General features: G+C 45.8%; 1 protein-coding gene across 1 annotated transcript in view; it reads left to right on the top strand.

Annotated features, from left to right (window-relative positions):
* Nucleotides 1–20,832, top strand: part of LOC128937172 (uncharacterized) — a 52,199-nt gene that overhangs the window by 20,988 nt on the left and 10,379 nt on the right. Inside the window, exons 2-5 of the mRNA XM_054276562.1 lie at nucleotides 489–622; nucleotides 9,949–10,799; nucleotides 17,915–18,076; nucleotides 20,613–20,799. Of these exons, the coding sequence (XP_054132537.1) occupies nucleotides 489–622; nucleotides 9,949–10,799; nucleotides 17,915–18,076; nucleotides 20,613–20,799 (1,334 nt within the window). The remainder of the gene's footprint in view (nucleotides 1–488; nucleotides 623–9,948; nucleotides 10,800–17,914; nucleotides 18,077–20,612; nucleotides 20,800–20,832) is intronic.

The following is a 20,832-nucleotide window of genomic DNA, read 5'->3' as shown; positions in this document are numbered from 1 at the left end:
TGTTTATTGATATTATGCAAGTACTGAAATATTTTTCTATTTCTTCTCTGCTATCCTTTTTTCCCCCTCTCTCTCCCTCTCTTCTCCGGGGGTTGCAAAGGTAGTTCAAACCCCTCCAGTCATCTCGGCTTATCAGCCACAGGAGATACATTCCTCTGGGCTGCTCCCTTTATAAGTCACTGCTGGCCGGGCGCCCGCCCGCCGCCCCGCAGCCTCCGCGCCGGCCGCGCTGCCCGCTCCGCGCTGCCCCGCCATGCCCTAGGCCGGGCCCGCTCAGCCACTCGGGCAGGGTCGGCAGCGATGGCACCCCCGCCCCCGTGCCCCGCCCGCCGCTGAGGGTGGCTGCCGCCGCCGGGATGTTCAGCTGGCATCGGAGCTTCACCCTGGGAGCGCCCTGGAGGAGAGGTGAGTCGGCCGCCCCCCCGGTCAGCCGGCGGCTGCCAACACCTCCCCAAACCCGCACCCCGCCACCCCTTCCTTCCCCTCAGCGCCGCGCGGACGATACTTAGGACAGGCTCATCCCGGCCCGCCCTGCTCCCGGGCCCCGCCGGACGCGCCCCGCGCTGCTGCCGGCCCCCCATGCTGCGCTCGCTGCTCTCCGGCTGCCTCTGTCCCCTCGCAGGTAAGGCGCGTCCCCGGCTCCAGCCTCCGGCCCGCCAGCCCCTGCTGGGGGCAAAGATCGCCCCTAAGGAACCGGTTTCATTTCCTCTTAAAACGGGCTTATTTCGCTTTGGTAAGCGCGGCAAAGCTTGGGAGAGAGGAGCAGGGCAGGCGGGAGCGCTGCGGCTCCGAGCGGTCCGTGCTGCCGCGGCACCGGCACCCGGCGGAGCGGCCGCTCCCGGCCCCGCGCGACCCCGGCGCTCCGAGAAGCGCTCGGGGCTGCCCTCCGCCCGTCACGGCGCGGGCACGGACATCGGCTCGTTCCGAGGCAGCGTATCCCCATCCCACAGGGATCGCCGCGGGTTCCAAGTGTTTGACTTGCTCCCGCCTGTGCAGATGAGGTAACCCTGGCAAGAAAGGCAGCTATAGTCCTGAAGCTTGTCACCTATAACTTTTTAAGCCTGTTATGCCAACAAATTATTAGGTCTCAGTATGCCTTTTCCAGGCATAATGGGGCCACTATATATTATACCTTAGCCAGAGCTGCAGGCGTTGAGATCACAAGCCCCATGTAGCAGAATTCTCTTAGGATCCCTGTTTACCCCTCAGCTTGGCTTGTGGCAACTGTAAACGAGATCGGCAGGTTCTGTCTCATTGGCATGGCTGCCCTGGGCTCGTTTGCTTGGCATACAGGTGGCTACAGACAGAGTTTGTGAGAGCGTAAATGTATTGTGCAGTGCAACAGCAGGATGGTAAAAATGTTGCAAACCCATGTGTTTGGGGCGGTGATACCTCCTGGGGTCCCGACCTTCCATCCTTATGCCAAACTCCTGCGTCTTTTGGCGTGCTGCAGCAATTGTTCCCATGGAGTCATCAGAAATGACACATTATTGAAGACACACTGCCTGGATTGTGCTTCCCAGCTGTCCTGGTCTGGGGCAGCTACTTGGAGCTTTGTGTGAGCTGGAGCCTCTGTGAGGTACCCCAGCAGGTCACTGTTCAGTGCTGCTGCCAGCCAGGCTGCTGAAGCACCTTGCTCTGCCAGGGCTCAGTCTGGAAACTGCTACCCAGTGGCACAAAGGGCTCTAGAGCAATGCTGCTGTGAGAACATGCCGGCATCCCCCTGCTATGTGGAGGGTGTTTGAGGAGTGTTTTACAGTATGGTGGGAACTGCTCCTTTTTGCCCTGGATGTAATTGGGACCATGAACTTGTTTAGTCCGAGATATATAGAGCAAACCTGATGGCAGGGTTAGGAGGTGAAAGGAAGCTTGCTCTTCCACATGGAAGTGTCCCTCATCACCCAGACATAGCAGTATTGTTAAGTGGGTAGGTGAAAGCTTTGGTGGGGGAACAGAGTTATCCTACAGAGCACTGAGGGATCAAAAAGAGGTTCAGCTAGAATTTATCCAAATAAGAAACAGCAACATCACTCTCTAATGACTTCAGCTAGGAAAAAGACACCAAATATTATGCATGTCCTGATTTGGACACTGTCTCTATTCAGAAATAGCATTCTTGGCTCTTCTCTCACTGCAACTATAAAAGATTTCAGACATGCCAGAGCATGGTTATGCCTGTCCAGTGCTACCTTGTTTGAGCAGAAGCAGCTCTCCAGGGTTTTACCAAGGGACAACAATGACTGTCATGAAGAATGGCTTAACAGTGACCTTTCTAATACCATTCTCGAGTTCCTTTGGCTTCAGTTGAAGCACTGATGTCTAAATGGCCTTGGTCTTTGGGGCTATTGAACAGTTGTTTATCCAAGCCTATTATAGGCAATAAAACCTGAATTACTACATACCTGTCATCCCTGAGGGGCATGTTCCATCCTTGCAAAGGGCCTCCTGGCTCCTAGTTAATTTCTGGCTGAATAATCCTCTGTGATATGAGGCAGCCTGCAGATCAGATGTACAAGGAAAAGATCTAAATTAGACAGTTTTTGCCAATGTGTGATATATTTGTTTCTATTGTTTTAATTTTCTGCTCAGACATATCTCTGAGTTGTGTGTTAAATAATCTTTTGCTGTTATACAGGGCTGCTCATCAAAGCACTATTTCCTTTATTTAAGGTTTTGAACCTTTCTCTTGGAGGAACACATGGGAATTTCCAAGGAGAAGGATTTGCAGATCCTTAGTGGCAGCTGTCATCTCCCTGACAAAAATCTCTCAAATAAGACCCATAGGTGATTGTAGGGGCTGAACCTCTTCCCTCCCCCAGCCCTCAGGACTGGTTACATTGCAGAGCAGGGAGGATTTAGGCGCTAATCCTTGTGCACCAAAATTACCCCGGCCAGGTTTTCCCTCCGGGTCCTAGATACAAAGAAATCAGTTGCAGCGAGAATGCAGAAACGAGTGGGAGCAGCGCTTTAGCTGGTGCAGTGCTCATGGCCAGGTGTTGGTGTAAAAACTGGTGACTGCCAGCCTGCACAGGTAACTGATAAACCAGGTGGTCTGAGGGGACCTGCTGTGCCCCGGGACTTTCTGCCAGAGGTCACTAATCTATCAGACCTGTCGCTAGGTTTCAAAAACTTCACAGGTCACTTGGAATGAATAGGAGCAAGCTGTAAAAGTGTCAAGTGGCCTCTCTACTTGGAAATCCATTTCCTCTTTAGTTCACCCAACTATATCAATCAGTAAACAATCGATCAATCTCCCTCTCATTCTTCCTCAAATGCTTGAAAAGAGCTATAATTAGCTCCTCTTTTCTAAAACATAGATACTAAAGCAATGAATGTCTCCTCAGAGAATTTCAGAGTCCTTGAACCCTGTTATCTTTCTCTCGGCATCTACTTTATGTGGATTTATCATTACCAGCTGCACCTGTGGGGACCTATAACATTTCTGGTCACGTCATATTACCAAACTACGATCCTAAGGAACTTCACACACTTAACTAACATGGAGACTATAGACCACCTTGGAGCCAAAGGATCTAAGTGCTTTGTGCTTTTTGTTCAAGGACTATCTGAAATCCAGCTTTGTCATAACTATTCCTTTGCATGCAACATTTTGAGCAAAGCAAATTGTATGTGTATATTCATGAAATCCACGTGCAATTCACTTCTCCAGCTGCATAAATTGAAGTTTAGAGAATGGAATATATTGTGCAAATACTGTTACAACACGGCAGCATGCTCCCCTGCAAATGTGAATTTTTCAGTCACAACTCCAGTAAAAAAAAAAAACAACCCAAAACAACAAGCAAACCAAACAAAATAGAACAACAAAAAACTCCGACCTTCGCTCTGACAGTGATTTTCATGCCTTCACAAGTTTCTGTTGTTGCAGGTAGAAGTTGTAACTGGTGCACTGAAGACAACAGACCCTGTGATAAGCTTTCTGTATAAATTTTTCAGTTTGTGCTTATCCTAATTTAGGAGAAGCCTTGCTCAGCTTGGGCAGCCCAAGATCTGGCAGAACACTCAGCACGCTGCCTGAAAAGCATTGGGGAAGGCAGATAGTTCGCAGACTTTTGGTGACAAGTAGCACCTCTGCCATTGCCAGGACTGGGATCGAGAGTCCAGTAAAGCACCCCGTGGGAATCCATGGCAAAGCTGTGTGGAGATAGACTTTGCTCACAGAGGGTCAGTTGGTAGCAGTTACTGATTTTTTGGGGTGGGGACTTTGTTTGTTGGGTTGGTTTGGGGTTTTTGGAAGCGTAAGAGTAATTCAGTTCTAGTGAGCTCTGAGGCCCTGCAAGGCCTGCCTGAGCCCCCAGGGCTGTGCTAGGGAAGCTCTTCCCAGCCGGGGAGGGGACACGGCTCCCGCTGGCCCTGCGTGGGGGCTGCTCTGGAGGTGCCAGCACGGCCCCAGCGCCCGACCCCACCCTTCAGCACACGTGGGGGAAAAGTCATCAGCAAAAAATGCCTATTGTTTCAGAAAGGAAGTGACCCCTTCTCTCTTAAATGCTGGGAAATTGAGACCTCATCACTGGTGAGAAAAAAACCCACCTCTTTGAAATGAAAGGGAAATACCACCTGAGCCGTCCTGCCAGCAGTGCTAGAATGTGGCACAGTGACAAAACTGAGGGAGTCTTTGTAAGGGAAGGAAGGAAAGTGAGGGAATGCAAGGACTGAATAGGAGAGGCAGCCTCTCATTTCTAGGTCATGAGTCTGACTCCAGTCACTGCTATGTATGTAATGATTCTTCAAAATGCAACAATCATTTCTTAGTCTGTTACTTGGAGGCCACAGCCCCATCACAGAACCAGTCCTGCATGGCAGGGTTTCATCCTTGGCACAGCTGGAGCCAGACAGGAATTACTAGGCAGGCTGTGTCCTCCAAAGGATGCTGAAAAACCTTTTCTGGCACTTTGCATGTGCACCTTACTCCTGTACTCAGGGCTAAGCAGAATAGTAGGAGTGCTGTGGTTTGAGGTTGGTCTTCCTTTGCAGGGTAGCTGTGTGAAGTCCCTGCTACACCAACAACCCAAGTCATTGGTGATACCCTCTATTTTTGGTGGCACAGTAAAGTTGGAAAGTGCTGGCCTTATAAACTGCAGTGTGTAGGATGTTGCATGTCTTGTGGCATGTGTGGCACACAGTAGCAGGGAGAGGAAGAGATTCTCCAAGTATCTCTGGGCTGTTCATCCTGTGTAGGCCTACAGATGGGTTCGCTGTGCACATGGACCTTGCAGCAGTTCTAGAGACAAGCACAAGGCTGCCATGGCTCTACCTCTGCTATCCTCTATAAGACAGTGGTAGATGGAGACAAGCAAAGCTTTGGCTCCAGTTGTGCCATGTTCAACAGAGATTCTCCCCATGCCAAGTAGCCTAAAAATCAGGATGAACATTTTGAGACAACAGGTGGGCAGAGACTGGAAAGGAAAAGAGCAGCAAAGGGCAGTGCTGGTATGGTATGGCTCTCTACTGCCAATAGCAGCACTCATTCCACTGCTAGCCTGACCTCTTCCTGTCCATCAGTGCTTCCATTAGTTGCATACATCAGAAAACCATGTGCTATTATACTTAAGTCAGTGCATCAGAGACCATGGACCCTCTCAGGGATGTAGCAGAGCTTAACAGGTCTTGCACTGAAGGAATTGCCAGTGAAACACAACTTTGAATCACAGGCATAGATGCAAAAAAGAAAAAAATCAGACATAGGTTTCAGTACTTTGGAGCATGGGGATTTGGATATAGACTTTGGCTTGGTTTACTAGAAAGGTGGGAGCTTTTGCAAGAATTTGGCTTGAGCAGGTTTGGAAATGCAAAGGAGTTGTTCCTGGGCAGTTGTTTGAGTTAAATCTCATGCATCCAACTTACTTGGGATAAAGAAATTGCTTGAAAGCAATTTTATATTTAGGTATCTGCCCTCCTTCTCCTGGTCAGTAATACACCAGGCTGAGTCCTGGCAGCTGCTAGTTATTGTGCAACTGGAAAAATAACTTGGACTAAAAAGTCCCAAGAAGTGAAGCCTTGGGACAGGAGATGATTAGGAGGGTATTTACCTTTGAAAGATTTAAGTTTCTCTATTAGGCTATGCTAACTGCAACATAGAAATATCCTAGAAAGCAATTTAATCATGATGCAGAGCAAAGTTCTAGAGACTTAGGTGGGACACATCTGCTCCTTTCACTCCCTACCAATTACCTCAGGTGTTAGTGTCAGTGTTACCTCAGCTAGTTCAGTGTCACCACCTTCTTGTGACTTGGGAAGCAGGCTGATTCTCCAGCTTTACAGGCACAGGAAACCCAGCTTCCCAGGGCTACACATGATCACTCACCACCAGTTACAGACATATATTTCAATCCAGGGAATCCTGTATACCTCTAGGGTGATTACAGAGCCATATAACTCTTTGAAAGGGCTATTAGGCAAGTAGCACAAACTACCCTGAGACAATGTTTGGCCTGGGCACACATGTTGAATATGCTTCAGGAACCTGTACTGATTCTGAAACATGCACACAAAACTCCGCTCCCTCCCTGGCTGCCACACCAGCGTAGCAGCCAGTTTCCTAAAAACTACAGCATTTGCTATCTTATAGCACCCCACCCTAGAGGGGTGTGGAAAACCGGTCCAGGGGACAAGAAACAAACAACAACAACAAAAATCTTGGCTGAATTCCCAGGAACAGCAGTGTTAAACCTGGCTGGCCTCCAGCACCGGTAAATTACATCTTACCATTGTTAATGGCACCGTTCAGCTCTCTGGAGTTCTTCACACCTCCTTTCAGAAGCCCCCATGCGGGGTTTTTGCAGCCGTACCCCTGCAGCACACTCCCTCCAGTGCCAGGCAGGAGTTATCTCCCTTCTTTGCTTTACCAAGCCCTCAGCTGACACAGTTATGTTAAGGCCCTGAAAATGAGTTAATTTATAGCAGCTGAGGGTCTGGGTCGCTTTTTTTTTTTTTTTTTTTTCTTTTCTTTTCTTTTCCCCTCAATTAAGCAGATGAACTTTAATTGCACCATTCTGGTGTTTGTTAGCAATATGCTTGATATACAAGTGTTTTTGTATGCCTCTTTTGAGATCTGTAGCAGGAACAATCTGCTTCTTGGAAGCCCCATGGTTGAGATTCTATAATCCAGTTAATAGAGAGGAAGAAGAGAGACTCTTCTGTCAGTGAGGTGCAGCAAGAATAACTTGAGTTTCAGGTTACTACCTTAATCACGGGAGATCTTTCTGCTGTAGCACAGATGACCTCACTGACCACAGGAAAATATTATTGAATGAATGAGGATGAGGTGCCAAAGTGTGTTGCAAAATCCTGTTGTCCTTTGCCAGTATTCTGCTCTTGTGGTAGGGGGATGATAACATTTTGCCTCATCATAGGGCGTTGGAAGAATAAATCAGAAATGCTCTGTGGTTTGCAGGACCTGACAGTGCTGAGAGCAATGGTTTGCAGCCTAGAACAGATAAACAATTTTTGTAAAACATGTTGCTAGTGACCACAGTAAGGGGAGAGAAGGGGAGAGCAAAGAACTGTTGTTGGCACCAAGGCGGCCATCCCACGGAGGGTCAAAGATTTCATCTTATTTTCTATTCTTTCTACTCCAGCCAAACCTTCACATTGCAGCTTTTGTAGTCCTAAAAGATATGCAGTAAAGCATCTGACATCTCCTTCTGTAAGTAGCAAGACCTCATTTTAATATGCTGCTTCCTGATTTTAGACAAAGCAATATTTGTGTAGGCCAGGGTGAAACCAGTTAAGCAAGAAAAAACAGGGGCAGATTGAAAGAAGTGAGAGAATCTCCAGTCAAAGGAAAGCATGGCATGATTAATAACTGAGAACAATCAGTCTGTGGGAAAGAACTACCACTGCATATAGTAATTCCTGGTAAGAGTGACAGCTGTATGGTTTGTTCCTAAAAGTAATTGCAGGAATGCAGCTGCTCTCCTCCTGACTCTCGGTGGTTTTGTTGGCTGCCTGGGTAGTGATGCCATCAGAAGAGCCTGTAAGCCTTGTATTTTTCATGCAGATACAACATTTTGTGTCTGGCTGCCAAGAGGTGTTTGCAGCTGAGCAGGTAGATCCTCTTGACTCCAAATCAAAGTGACTCAGCTCCACCTCCTCCTTCCAAGCCCTGGCACCCAGCTCCCTCTTAGAGCTGATGTTTTGCTATAGGTGAAGCTGCAAACCTGTCACCCTATTCCTTGTTCTCAGGTCAGGGTCCTTCATACATATCCCAAAAGGGGAAGAATAACAACAGAGCCCAGCACAGGCAGATCCTGATGAGCTTTCCTGGGTAATGTCTTTTTCTTGTCCCTCATCACAGCAACATCCTGGTGTTGTATTGCTGAGGTCTAGCACTGACTGTCCCAAACATGGCTCTTGGCACTTGGAAGATGCTTGTGAATCCTGCTAAGGGAGGCAGTGCAATTCTGTATATGATAAACAAATCTTATATAAGGGGGATTAGCACTTTGTACCACAAGAAACCCATCAGATTATTTATCACTGACTGCCCTTCATAAAAATCCACTGTGAAATATTAAATCAGTGGGTGTCTATGAACAGCAAAGGGCATGTTTCAGTGGTATGCTAGGAAATTCTCAAGATCAAACTAAGGGAATTCAAATAAAGTAGAAAATGATCCATGTAAGACTTAGCTTGGCCTTCATGAGTACAAGTCTCCCTTATCTAAGTACTTTACAGAAAGCAAGCTGGAGGAGGTAAAGATGGGTTATTTCTGAAACAGGGAGCTTCTGGGTCACCGCAAAGGAGAACTGCACTGCACAGCTCTCCCTGATCCTGGTGGGGTGGATCTGGGCTTTCCTGCCCACCTAGGGACATTTACATTATTGGCAGTGAGTTTGTGAAGCTGATGCTGGTCTGATTCAGGCAAAAAGAAAGAGGAGAGGGGAATGAAGTAGAAAGTAAGACATCCAGAAAAGTGTATGCACTGTAGCCCTCTGAGGCACTTGGGGTTGGGCACTAAGGGAAAAGATACCAGGGAAACTGAAGTTTTGTTCTGCATCAATTCTTGGTTCCAAATTCATAAACATACGTACTTGGAGCTGAGATTTGCAGTTAGCTAAAAGGTAGATGCAGAACTTTCACACTGGCTCTCATGGCATCATGACCCAAATGTTTGCACTATGAAATATTATATTCAGAAAAACAGTAAGAAAAACCTGGGAGCAGATCTCTGACCCTTGAAGATCAGCCTTTCACCCAGAGACTGTTCTATCACATTACTGTGTAAAATAATTGTGACTTGAAAACAAGTCTTCCTTGTTTGTGTGCAAAAGCTCTTGAGCAAGGCTGCCCCCATCTTTTTTGTCTTTACAAATAAGGTAGGAGCTCACTTTAAAGACATTACTTCATAGCTAAAACCATATAGGGAGTGAAAAGATCTATAGTGCTTTTTACACTTGCTTTTTTTTATCAGAACTTGATTTTTTGTCACATGTGTGTGAGCAGAGAATACTGCAGAGAATACCAAAGAGTTTTCAAATTGCTTGTTGCAACCCAAAATTCACTTAAGCCTCTGGAAAGAGTGATCTCATTTTACTCTTTTTTTTTCTGCTGGTTCAGAATACATTTAATTGGAAAAAAATATTTCAGCCTTAAATTAATGTCTATCAGGCTGAAAGAATACGTACATCTCTCCATCTATACGCAGATAATTACTAAAATGTTACCTGCCTACAGATGTTGTTTTTTACCTATCAAATTAGAATTGTGCTTTTATGAGCCCTCCTGGAGGACTCTGAGGCTATGAAACACAAGCCTTTCGTTGCAGCAAAGCCCACAAGAAAGCTTCATATAGCTCAAGAAAAACAAATTAGGGTTGTCCCCCTCTACCACCTTGGTACAGGCAGTTTTACATTCCACATCCCTCAGGGGATGCATTAGACACTTGAGTTTTGTAGCCTCCTGTGACCTTCTACTTGTTTTCAGCAGGTAAGAGGAGCCCGCCTGCTGAGGACAAAGTCGTGTTAACACACATGAAGATACTGAGCAATGAAGGAATTCAAAACCCAGGGTTAATCCCAGAGGCTCCAGGTGACACAGCCTGCACAGAGGAGTCCCATCTTCCCGGTGCCAGCGTCCCACCAGCCTGCTTGGGAAGCCCAGATGCAGCAGCCAGGGCAGCAGATGCAGACTGTGCGGATGGCCCGGCAAGCAGTGACTGCGTAGCCACCCTGCCTGACCTCAGCGCCTTCGAGTCCAAGTGCCGGCTCCACAGATTCTCCAAATTCGAATCTGAGGACTCAGGGGTTGAGTTGCCAAGCGGTGCTAATTCTCCATCAACGCCCACGGGCTCAGAAAAGAGCTTTGTGCTTCACAACAGAGACTCATTTTGTGACTCGGGTGTGCTTAGCACCTCCTCTTCTCCAGAAATTGACCATCAGTTAATGAGAACATGTAAAGAACATGCCAGGAAAGTTAGCCTACAAGATCCAGAGAGCAAAAAGCAAGATGATTACTATAGTCAGGAGGCAGATGTTGTGCAGGATCCTACAGCTTCCCTTGAAGATTTCAATGACCCTCAGGAAGAAAGTCCTGATGAACATTTTCACCAGGATGACAAGCAGTCTCCAGAAAAGGAACCTACTGCAGAGATGGACCTTTCCAGGGAAAGCACTGTTTCCACCCCAGGTCCCACAGAAGAGCCAAAGACAATCGCTGACAATTTTCCAGAGAATTTTGGCAGCATGCAAGACCTTCAGATCCGTGAACATCAGCTGAAGAAGTGCCCCACAAGTGACAGCCTGGATGAATACATGGATGAATGCTGTAGACTCAGTGAGGTAAGAAATATGTGAACTTAATCTTAAATCTAGGCCTGTCCAAACACCCCAGTCAGTGTTCAAGTCCTATTTGTCACAAATTAGACACATCTGAGTGAGTTCAGAATATCTCCCCTGAAACTTGTAAGCAGTAAAAAATGGTATTTGATTTTAAAGGTTTCTTTTCTTACCAGTAAAATTCTGAATTAATTTAAATATCAGGTCTGGGTAAGGATAAAAAATGACTCCTTGAGATCCGGTGTTTATAAAAGCTCTAGATAAGAGGATGGACTTGATTCTGGTCTCAAAATGAAGATTATGAAGTTAAGTCATCATCCTCTGATACATGGGGTGGGGGTCAGAACATATGTTTATTTTCAAGACTAAGTTATTCTTGTCTCTGGGAATAGCTGGCTTGCTTTTGGGGCACTGAAATTTGTAAAGAACTTGTCTGAGGGTTAATTAATTTCTGCCCAGGCCTGTTGTGCCCTGTTAAGTCAACTGTCTCAAATAATGCACGAGCAGGGAGCTAATTCACAAATTCAGATTTTTGTCGGGCTGGAGTTGGAGATGCTATTTTAACTTGCCAACATAGCTGTGATGGACCAAACTGCAAAGACCAAATTTCAGCAGGTTGTCTCACTTCTTACTCCCTCTCTTTCCCCTTGCTGCCACTGACAAGAGAATAAAAAGCTCTTCTGTGCACCTTCTCCCATAGCCGGTGCTGGTAAGGGCTCCCCCCAGCTCTTTGCCTGAAGCCTCGTGCTGCTGAAGTGAGGACAGATCACTGCAGTGGGTTCCAGGAACCAGCAAAGCAAAGATCTCAGTGGGGAGCTGATTCTTGGCAGAGAGACAGACCAAAGAGCCCCATGAGCAAAGGGAAGGAAAAAGGAGAAAGACAGACTAGGTGAAGAGGGTCACAAACACAAAAGCATCAAATGGTGCCTAGCAGGGATTTTTTTGGGGGTGTCCATTGTGGTAATAGTGATGAATTGGAATTGGAGATGGGTGGGAGTAAGCCAAGTAACAAGTGGTGTGTGCTGTGCAAATAATTTAACCATGACCTTGCTGCCCTGAACAATCGGGCACTGGACTTCCTTTCCAGCATGCCTCTTGAGCAGTGAGGAAGGTCAGAGATGTCTCATCTCTGTTAACATTGCTATCAAAGAAGTACAAGCAACACACAACCCATCTGAGCAGTGTTTTCCTCCCCAGAGCTATCTCACACATGGCAGAAGACAGATGTCTATTTTGCACAGCTCCCAAACTGATCTGGCCATTTGGCAGAGAGTTCAAGAAAAGATGAGAGCAGCAGAATCTGACCATAAGGAGACTTCATAAAAAGTTACCTAAATTCTATGTTGCACTCTGGAGAGTTTGCACCCAGATTTGGTCTTGTCGACAGCTCTGTATGCCTGTGAAATTCCTTTAAACCCTTAGTGAAATGGAGCCTCAGTTTACCAAAGCAAAGCGTTTAAATAAACAAGAGAATAAATTAGAAAGAAGCTGAAGAGGAAATTAAGCTCTTGGTGGCTTATCTCCCCTCCTTTTTAATATCCTCACTGGCTGAGTGCTAAAGCCCTGTGCCCTAGAGCCCTTTTCTTTGTTTTTTGAGCTGTGTAAATACAGCTGTGACCTAGATGCTGGGGAAGTTTGCCCCTCTTCACAGCACACCCCCAGGCTGATGTATCTCAAGAGCAGCACTCCTCAAACTCCTGGGATGCCAGGTAGCACCAAAGTTGACTGGGACAAGAAATGCCCATGGACTGCTGCACAGCCCTGCAGCAGCTGCTGCACTGTGTGCCTCAGAGCACCAGGACAGCCTCTGGCAGATGCAGAGTCTTCTGCTCTCACTAAGCTTACACCAGGCTGACCTGTCCTCACTGTCATACAACACAGACCTGTTCAGGAGTGAGATCCAGATGATCATCTGACCATACAGCTGACAGATGCATCTCAGTTCATCCCATCTGAGGATCTGCTCCAGGCTTTCTCTGTGGTTTTCACATTTGTCTGTCCAAGACACAAAATGGTACTTAGAAACCAATCTCTGCTATGGCCTGTTGTCTTCTGAGGGACTAAGATATCCCTGGAAATGAATCACTGTTGGCTGAAAGAAAGCAGGCCAATACAGTGTATTCCCACCCTGCTTGGCAAGAACATGGCAAACCAAATTGCTCCATCAAGTCAATTCCTGTGTTAAATTAATGTTGATAGAAAGGCAAAAGTGCTTACACTGGCTTATAATTAATGCTCAGTGAGAGCATTATTTAGTTACAGGTGAGACTGACACCATCTTCCTCAGTTCTGTTGATGGTTTTGGGAACTTTGAAGTAACAGAAGAGCAGTTGAGTTTCCCCAGCTCAGCTGGCTTGGCAGTGCCAACTGTGCTCACTGGCTTACCACAGCCAAACAAGGATTCAGTCTCTGGATGAAGTTGTCCCTTGATGTCCTCCTGACCATCCCTCACTGCTGAGGTCACTTCCAAGAGAACAAGAAGGAAAATGCTGAAAAAGAGAGACTGGAAATGACCAAATGTTTTGACCACTTGGATTCAGTTGGTGAATGGCTTTGGCTGAAAATATACATCAAATCATTTCAGTGCAGCATTTTTAGACAAAGCTTTCTGATCTTTTGTTTTGAACTGTCATTATTTTGAAATTTGCCTACATTTTGAAAGATGAAAGAAAATGGAAGCTGTCAAACAACAAGAGAAAGAACTTTGAAGCCTAAATAAAAGCATTTCCTTTTAAGCTTGAAGTTTGAAGATACATAGCTTTTGATGCTTTTGCTTTACAAACACTTCCTCACGCTCCATAAAGTTTACATTTAAAGTCAGCCCAGCCCAACCCAGCCTCCTAGAAGAAAAAGGATGGAAGCACCATCAGCATTAAGTGAAAAAAAATCATTATTCATGCAGTGCTATTTATCCTGGGCCAAAGCAGTCAAAATGTTTCTCTATAGAGTGGTACAGTTCAGGGGAAGGATAGGGCTACCTGTGATGGTCAGCCCCCTGGCCTGTGCGTGCTGCTCAGAGGAAACCAGAAGCTATCAGCAGGCACAGCCCCTCCTGGACAGCAGGGTGGAGACATCAGAAATACACAACACGATCCCTCTCTTTCCTGTTATTCACAAGCCTTTTGGTGCTGTCAGCTACCAGTGACAAATGCTTCCCACTCAGCTCAGCCTGTGGCTGTGTCACTAATTGGTTGCTCTGGGCCCGGGATGGGAAGGTTGAAATTCCGTTGTTCCCTCTCGGGTGGTGCAGTGACCACCGTGCTGCCTGTACCAGCCATGCTCACAGGGCCAGAGTGCACAGTGAGGGATGGGTGGCAGGATGCAGCTAGTATAACCCAAAACTATGCACAAGAAAAGTGGTGAGCATTGTGACAAGCACAGAAACCTAAGGCAATGCAAGATACATCAGTGAGCATTTTTCTGAACAAAGAACAGCTTCCCCTGCAAACTGCCTGTCATCTTCAGCTCCTGCTGCCAGGTCCAGCCTAGGACAGTTCTCCATTGAACCCAATTGTAGAAAAGCACATCACATGCATCCAAGTAACAGACAGTGGCTGGACAGAAATGAGGCTGGACAAAGTGCTGACCAGATGATCAGACATGCAGATTTTGATTATACATCAGTTGGACAAGAGACTTGAAAGCAACTCTTATTCTTGCAGCTCCCACTGAACTTCAACTCTTTGTAGTGATCAGAGGCTGCAGTGAGCACAATATTCCCCAGAGACAAAAGGACAGGCTCTCACCTCTGTGCGCTGTGCAGCCACAGAGGAAAAGATGTGATTTATGCCAGTCAAAATATTGACTAGAGGGCTCTAGATAAGCCAAAGTCCTCAGTGCAGATGCTGATCTGTATTTTTAAGCTTCCTAAGAAATCTGTGGGCCTGCACAACTGTCATGATTTATTGCCAGGGACACACATAATGAAAACCTGTGCCCAAAACTTAGTCAGGTGAGCACTGACAAGGGCAGAGATCCCTCTTTGGTTACACAGGTGTGCAGTCTATGTAGTACATCTTAACTCCTCAGGGTCAAAAAACCATAATATGAGTAACTCATATTATGGGAGCCTTTAACTCTGTTTCTTCCAGATGAGGGTCTGGCTCAGTCTCATGACTAAAAGCAAAATCTGGCATGTATTTGTACATTACACTCTTACTTTCCTAGAGAAGCTTTAACCTTGTGATTCATAAATTGTCTTTATGATCCTCCACATCTTCATCTTACAGAAAAGTAGGCAAGATATTTTTCCTTCTTCATAGGCTTCATCATCTCAAAAATGGGCACAGAGCTTTTGTTCCAACACTATTTGACAATTACCATGTGGAAAGTAGGACAAATTTCAGTCATGAAGCTTCAGCTGGGAAGACAGAGAATGGAAGAGACATCCTGGAAAATGTTTGCAGTTTTCTTGTGGTTGCTGACTCTTCACTACTTGCATAAAACTGTCTCAGATGCTGAGAGGAAAATATTTAGACCAGAATATGACAGACCAGAGTCTGTGTGCACTTGGCATCACCAAAAGATAGCTAGGGATCTTTAGGTATTTCCAGTCTATGAAAAAACAAAGTCTTTGAAGGGTTCCTAGAAAGACTTTCTCTGTGCAATTGTTTTGGGGGCAACCAGCTAAATTACACAAACATTCTGTATGGAACACTTGCCATATCTGAGCAATCCTAATGCTAACCAGCCCTGTGGCAGGCTGAAGCACACCCCTAAAAGTTTTCACGATTGCATTCTGACCACAGAGGAGGCTGGCCCTGCAGAAATGTGCAAGCACTGGAGGCTCTGCCCAATTTGTGCTTTCTGAGATCACTTCAGTAAAATGCAGATTAATTTGTCATTAAGTAGCCCAAACAGCCTTAAGCAGCCTCTGAAATCTGGCTGTGAAGCAGGGATCTTCAGCATATTGAGTCCAACCTTTTCCCTCTCATTTTCTGGGTACCTGTATTTACTTTCAGGAGTTAGAAATTTACTCTAACTTTTTCCAAAAGCCACGTTTTTTCCATGCTTGTCCCAAACACACCTTTGCTTTCCAGAGCCTTCAGCTCTAGACACAGAGCATGGAAAAGCAGGACCCTCTTCTCTCCTCCCCCTGCCCATTTTGGCCTACAAACCCAGCAGCCACAGACATGAAGCAGGACTGTACAACATTAAGCACAGGACAAATACGGAGCAAAAAGAGGGTCTCTAAGTGAAAGAGGTCACCATCAAATGCTTAATTCTTTTTCTCCAAGCCAAGTTAGAGCCCAGTGTTTTACTCCAAGACCTTGTGTGTCCCTTGAAGCCTCCCCTTGTGTTTCCAGAGCTATAATGGGTTGGATTTGGCTCAGTGTCTCCTTAGGGCAGTACAGACATGCCAGCAGTCATGCAGTAGCATACTGGAAGGAAGAGGAGTTGCTAGATGTGCCAAAAGAGGGTACAGTGTAGCAGAAAGCCTATGTTTTGGGATAATAAGGAACTACTGACAGTCTACTGGAACAGTATATAAAAATGACTGTTCATTTTGAGACAGCTCAAAATGGCTAAATTTTCAGAAGTTGATACCCATGTACTTTCTGAAAATTATGTTTCTCAAGCTGGGCACCCCCAAATTCCTAGCTGCTTTTAGATGTTGGTTATAGTGCTTTTGATTCAAGCTTTTCCCACCAGATACCACATAGGCTTTGTTCACCCTTCAGGTCCTGGGGCTGTGTCCCTTCCCATTGCACAGCCACAGTAAATACTCAGTTTTACAGCTGAGTAACTTTTGTCTTGCCACCACTTCTTGCAGGCTCTGCTTGAGAAGAAAATAAAAGTCATTAAATGAACGGCTGCTTGACTTGGAGTCAACAACCTCTGTCCCAACTTCAGACACAAAAGCATCTGGATTTAATAATACCTGTTTATAAATAATGTTGTATCATCATTTGTTTAAAAAGAAGTAAATCCTAATGTTGATTATTTTTGAACACGCCATGAGCTTTCTGACATAATGAAAAGACAGGAAGAGTCCCAGGGCTGGCATTTCCCCAAAAATGTAGATTGTTGTGGGAAAGGAGACAGAGTAAGCTTCCTGCTTTTGTAGAGGGAACTTATTTTTTGAAGTAAGATAAACTTAGAGCACTGCTTTTGTAAAGATTGAGGCTTATTTTACTCACTGATATCACACGCACATCAGCAGGCAGCGCCAAGGTGGAAGTGAGTCCCTGTGTGTGTTTGTCAGCAGCACGTTCGACACAGCCTGAGCACGGCACAGGGGAGGACACTCGCTGTGCTTGGGGAGGTCTTGGCACCAGAAATGGTGAGGTGCAGAGCAGGAGGCTGGGGAGCATCATAGCTTTTCTTCTGCCATAGGATTACTCTCTGTCTCCAGCATTGCCCTTGGCTGAGCAGCAGTGAGACTCTGTCAGGTCTGGTTGAAGAGAAATCAGCGGTAGAGATTATCCTTCCACAGCCAGACAGCAAAGTTGCTCCTGCAAACTTTCTTCAGGCATCTCTTTAAGACTGAGAGTAGCAGCAGGGATGTAAGCTGGGATCCACTAAAGACTAGTGGAAAGATGTTCTTTCACTTTGGCAGCTTGATTCAAGTATGTTTCTCTCACAGACACCCCAGTGATGAGGGCCAGAGTACAGCAGACAAAGTGTGCCCCCAAGTTGGTCACAACTCAGCAAATCAATGCAACCTGCAGATACATGTCTTTGGGTAGGAGCTAAGCCCAGCTTCAGTACACAAAAGTGTGACTTGCACTGAGGATTGTGGGCTAATGAGCCATACTAGCCCAAGCCATCCATTGCATACAGTTGAACCATATTTGTTTGTAAGGCTTCTGATGCCAGTAAAACCCAAAAATTAGCCTGGGAGGTGGAACTAGAAACAGGCTGTCATGAGGTTTTCCTCTGCATCAGCCTGTGATCAGTCAGAAGAGTCCCTCTGACAGTGGAAATTGCTGAGTAATCCAGAAAAGAGCTTCAGCAAGTAATGCTGTAGCTCGAATCTGTGGTGAGACCAAAGCGCCTTGCAAGAGGAAGCCTGACTTTATCACAGGATATGACTGTAAGGAGTGTGCAGGGCTCTCAGCTCCTAGTAAGAATTGATCTCTTGTTACTCCATGGTCCAAGATCTATTGTCTTTGCAGGTGAACCAAAGTAACAGCAAAGCCCTGGGATCTGGTCTAGGATACCTAGAACACATCTGCCAACTGATTGAGAAGATTGGGCAGCTTCAGGAGCACAACCTGCGTCTCCAAAAACAAGTGTGCAGGTTGCAGAAAGAGCAGAAGATGAGTCAGATAAAAGAGGTAAGCAGATAGTGTAGTATCCAAAGCAGATACCATGGTATCTTCCATTGAGTAATACATCTTAAATAATAAACTCAAGGCCCAAACAGAAAGTTCTGTGTGCGGGAAGATGCCAATTTACCACATCCAGCACCCACCTGGACTGGGTACTCTGGTCTTTAGGGAGGCCTCATACACCACAGTGGGTTTACTTTCCCGAGGCTGGGCTTGAGTTTCTGGTCTTCTACAATTTGGTTTCCCAAATATGCTTGCCTCTTTGAGTTAAAATGCACACTCCTCATCTCATACAATGGCCTGTTCTAAGTCAGTAACTTTTTCTTCTCTAAGCTGTAAACTTCCCAAGAATGCATCTCCTCTCCTCAATGCTACCAAAACAAAATCCACAGAGCTCCTTAGCAATTGTGTTTTGATTTATAAGATCTTACATTTCCTTCTGTTTTCAAACTGTCAAAATCCCAGAATTTTTCACAAAACAAACACAAGGGGAAAGAGAAGCAGCAATACCACAACCCAGCTCCATGCTTTTTTTCACTTCCTGTGCTCCTAAGATAACAGATGAAAAATCTCTGACATTAAACCATTTCAGTGTTCCCATTTGTCATTTTTATCAGCCAGAGGTAGCTGGAAAATCTGACTGAAATTTGCAAATAATTTCAGGGTTTTCCAACATTTCCATCAGCATTTTTTAGTCCCTGCATATTTTATTAAACTACCCCACCTCTTCTTCAGCCATCACACCAGATTTCCATCTTTTTTCCTCCCCTGCCTTTTTGTTTGTTTTAACACTCCCCAAAGGAACAGAAAGGGTTTATCACACTCAGCTATTTCTTCCCAGCTGTGCTGTGGTGAGTCTTTTATTCTCCTGATAGCGTCATTGTTCCCCTGGTGCTGCTCTCCCACCTGCTGGGACTGGATCTGCAGTAGGTGACTGACTCCTCCTCAGAGCCAAAGCCAAGTTCTGAGTCAGGTTGCAGAGCAGAGTAGCTTGTCATTTCCATGTACCCATCTCTCACACTCAGAGGAATGCAGCCTCCTACATAGAGCCTGGGAATTGTTAACACATTTCCTGAAACTTTACAACTGTGAGTCATTGCTCAAAGTAACTCTTCCAAGCTGCAAAATCATCTGGTGTACATGCCCCCTCCCCAGCTCCCACTGAAATGAAAGGCACTGTGCTTTCATTTAAATATTTGAAACTTTGATCTTTTTGGTACTTCTGAAGGTCTCTCAGCAGTGTCTTCTCAGATGCATTTGTCTCATACTGTTCAGTGGGGAATTGGATTCTCAGATGTAACATTCAGTGCTTGCAGCGTGGTTTTAAAAACTGGACACTCTCAGGTATCCTGTGGAGCCTGGATCTCCTACATTTGAGCAGCTCTCCATCATTTTGTTCTTCAGTCATAGTCCCTCTGAATTGAAGAGGAACACTGGCCATGAAACACAAAGATTGCCATCCATAATTTGGAGGGGTTCAAAGACTCCTTTACAAACCATGTTCACTCTCCATGTAGACTATGAGCATGGAAAGGTTTCCATGTCCCAGACATGGCGAGCGAAGACACAACCCCCAAAACATGGGGTTAGCATGGTATTAAGAGCTGGTCACGAGGATTGTAAATACCCAATGCTCGCAATGCTGTTCTTGAGAGGTGCACAGACATCACCACAGAAATGATGGCTTTGATCCTGGGACACAAAGGGAACACTGCTGCTCCACATCCTTTCTTTACAGGGAAATCTATAATACCATGCGCCAAAACCAGCATCTTTCATCAGATTTGCTAAGCATCTCCCAAAGGTATTGATAATGCAAAGTACCACACTGCTGTAACAACATATGCAGATGGGAAGTGACATTGAAACTGTCAGTTTCTTGGGGGTCTCTAGAGGTGGTAAACTGGTGTTGGCCTGTCCTAGTTCCAACACCAGTAAACAGTTTGGTTCCCTTTCTGCTTCAGCTGGATAAAGTTCTCCTTCCTTCCTACCCTACTAAACTCTTCTGCAACAGGGTTGTACAAGGTAGAAAATCTCCCCTTCCTCACCCCACCAGCAACAGCAGAAGTACACTGACTGAAATACCACATACAGTCCATTTGGCCGGTAACACGCAAGAAAACTGTGGCATCCCATCAATAAAAATACAAGATATTGTTGTCTGTGCATGCTCCAAAACAAATAACATTTTAAAATATGAATCATTGTTATAACTGATCTGTTTATTTACACTAATGCCTCTGAGCAGCTCTCTGTTTAGAAACTCATGTTCAATTCCTTCTGGGAAACAAACTGAAAAGATGCTGAGTATCAGGCAATTTAAGTTAAATGCTAATGAAGCCATGAAAGCTCTGTATTACTAACTACAGGGTGTTCAGCATTTTAGAGAATTAAATAATTTGTCTGTGTTCTGGTGGGTCCTAGGACAAGGATGGACATCCCTGGGCTGGAATGTTTACAATTCCTCTGTAGTGTCACACCACCCATTACCTTGGGTTGTTGCAGTCTGAGAGCCTGCATACTTTCTTTTTGTCTGGTACAGGAATACATTCTGCAGCACTGCTCCTGTGGAGCTGCCAGTATCTTCCTGAAGTCATATCAAGACATGAAAACAAATTTTGCTGGGAGGAGCAGACCTCACAGCCTTTTGGTTCAGACTGGAAACCCCTCTGATCTTTCCATCATCCCAGAAATAGGAGTGAACACCGAGAAGCTGAGCAGCTGCAATGGTGAGTTCAAATACCTCTAACATGCCCTCCCGT

Source organism: Melozone crissalis, unplaced genomic scaffold (genome assembly GCF_028551555.1).
Source record: "Melozone crissalis strain CALT ecotype California unplaced genomic scaffold, PUWL_Pcris_2 ptg000019l_1, whole genome shotgun sequence".
Lineage (NCBI taxonomy): Eukaryota > Metazoa > Chordata > Aves > Passeriformes > Passerellidae > Melozone > Melozone crissalis.
Note: the sequence above shows the minus strand (reverse complement) of the source record. Positions and strands in the feature narration are given on the sequence as shown.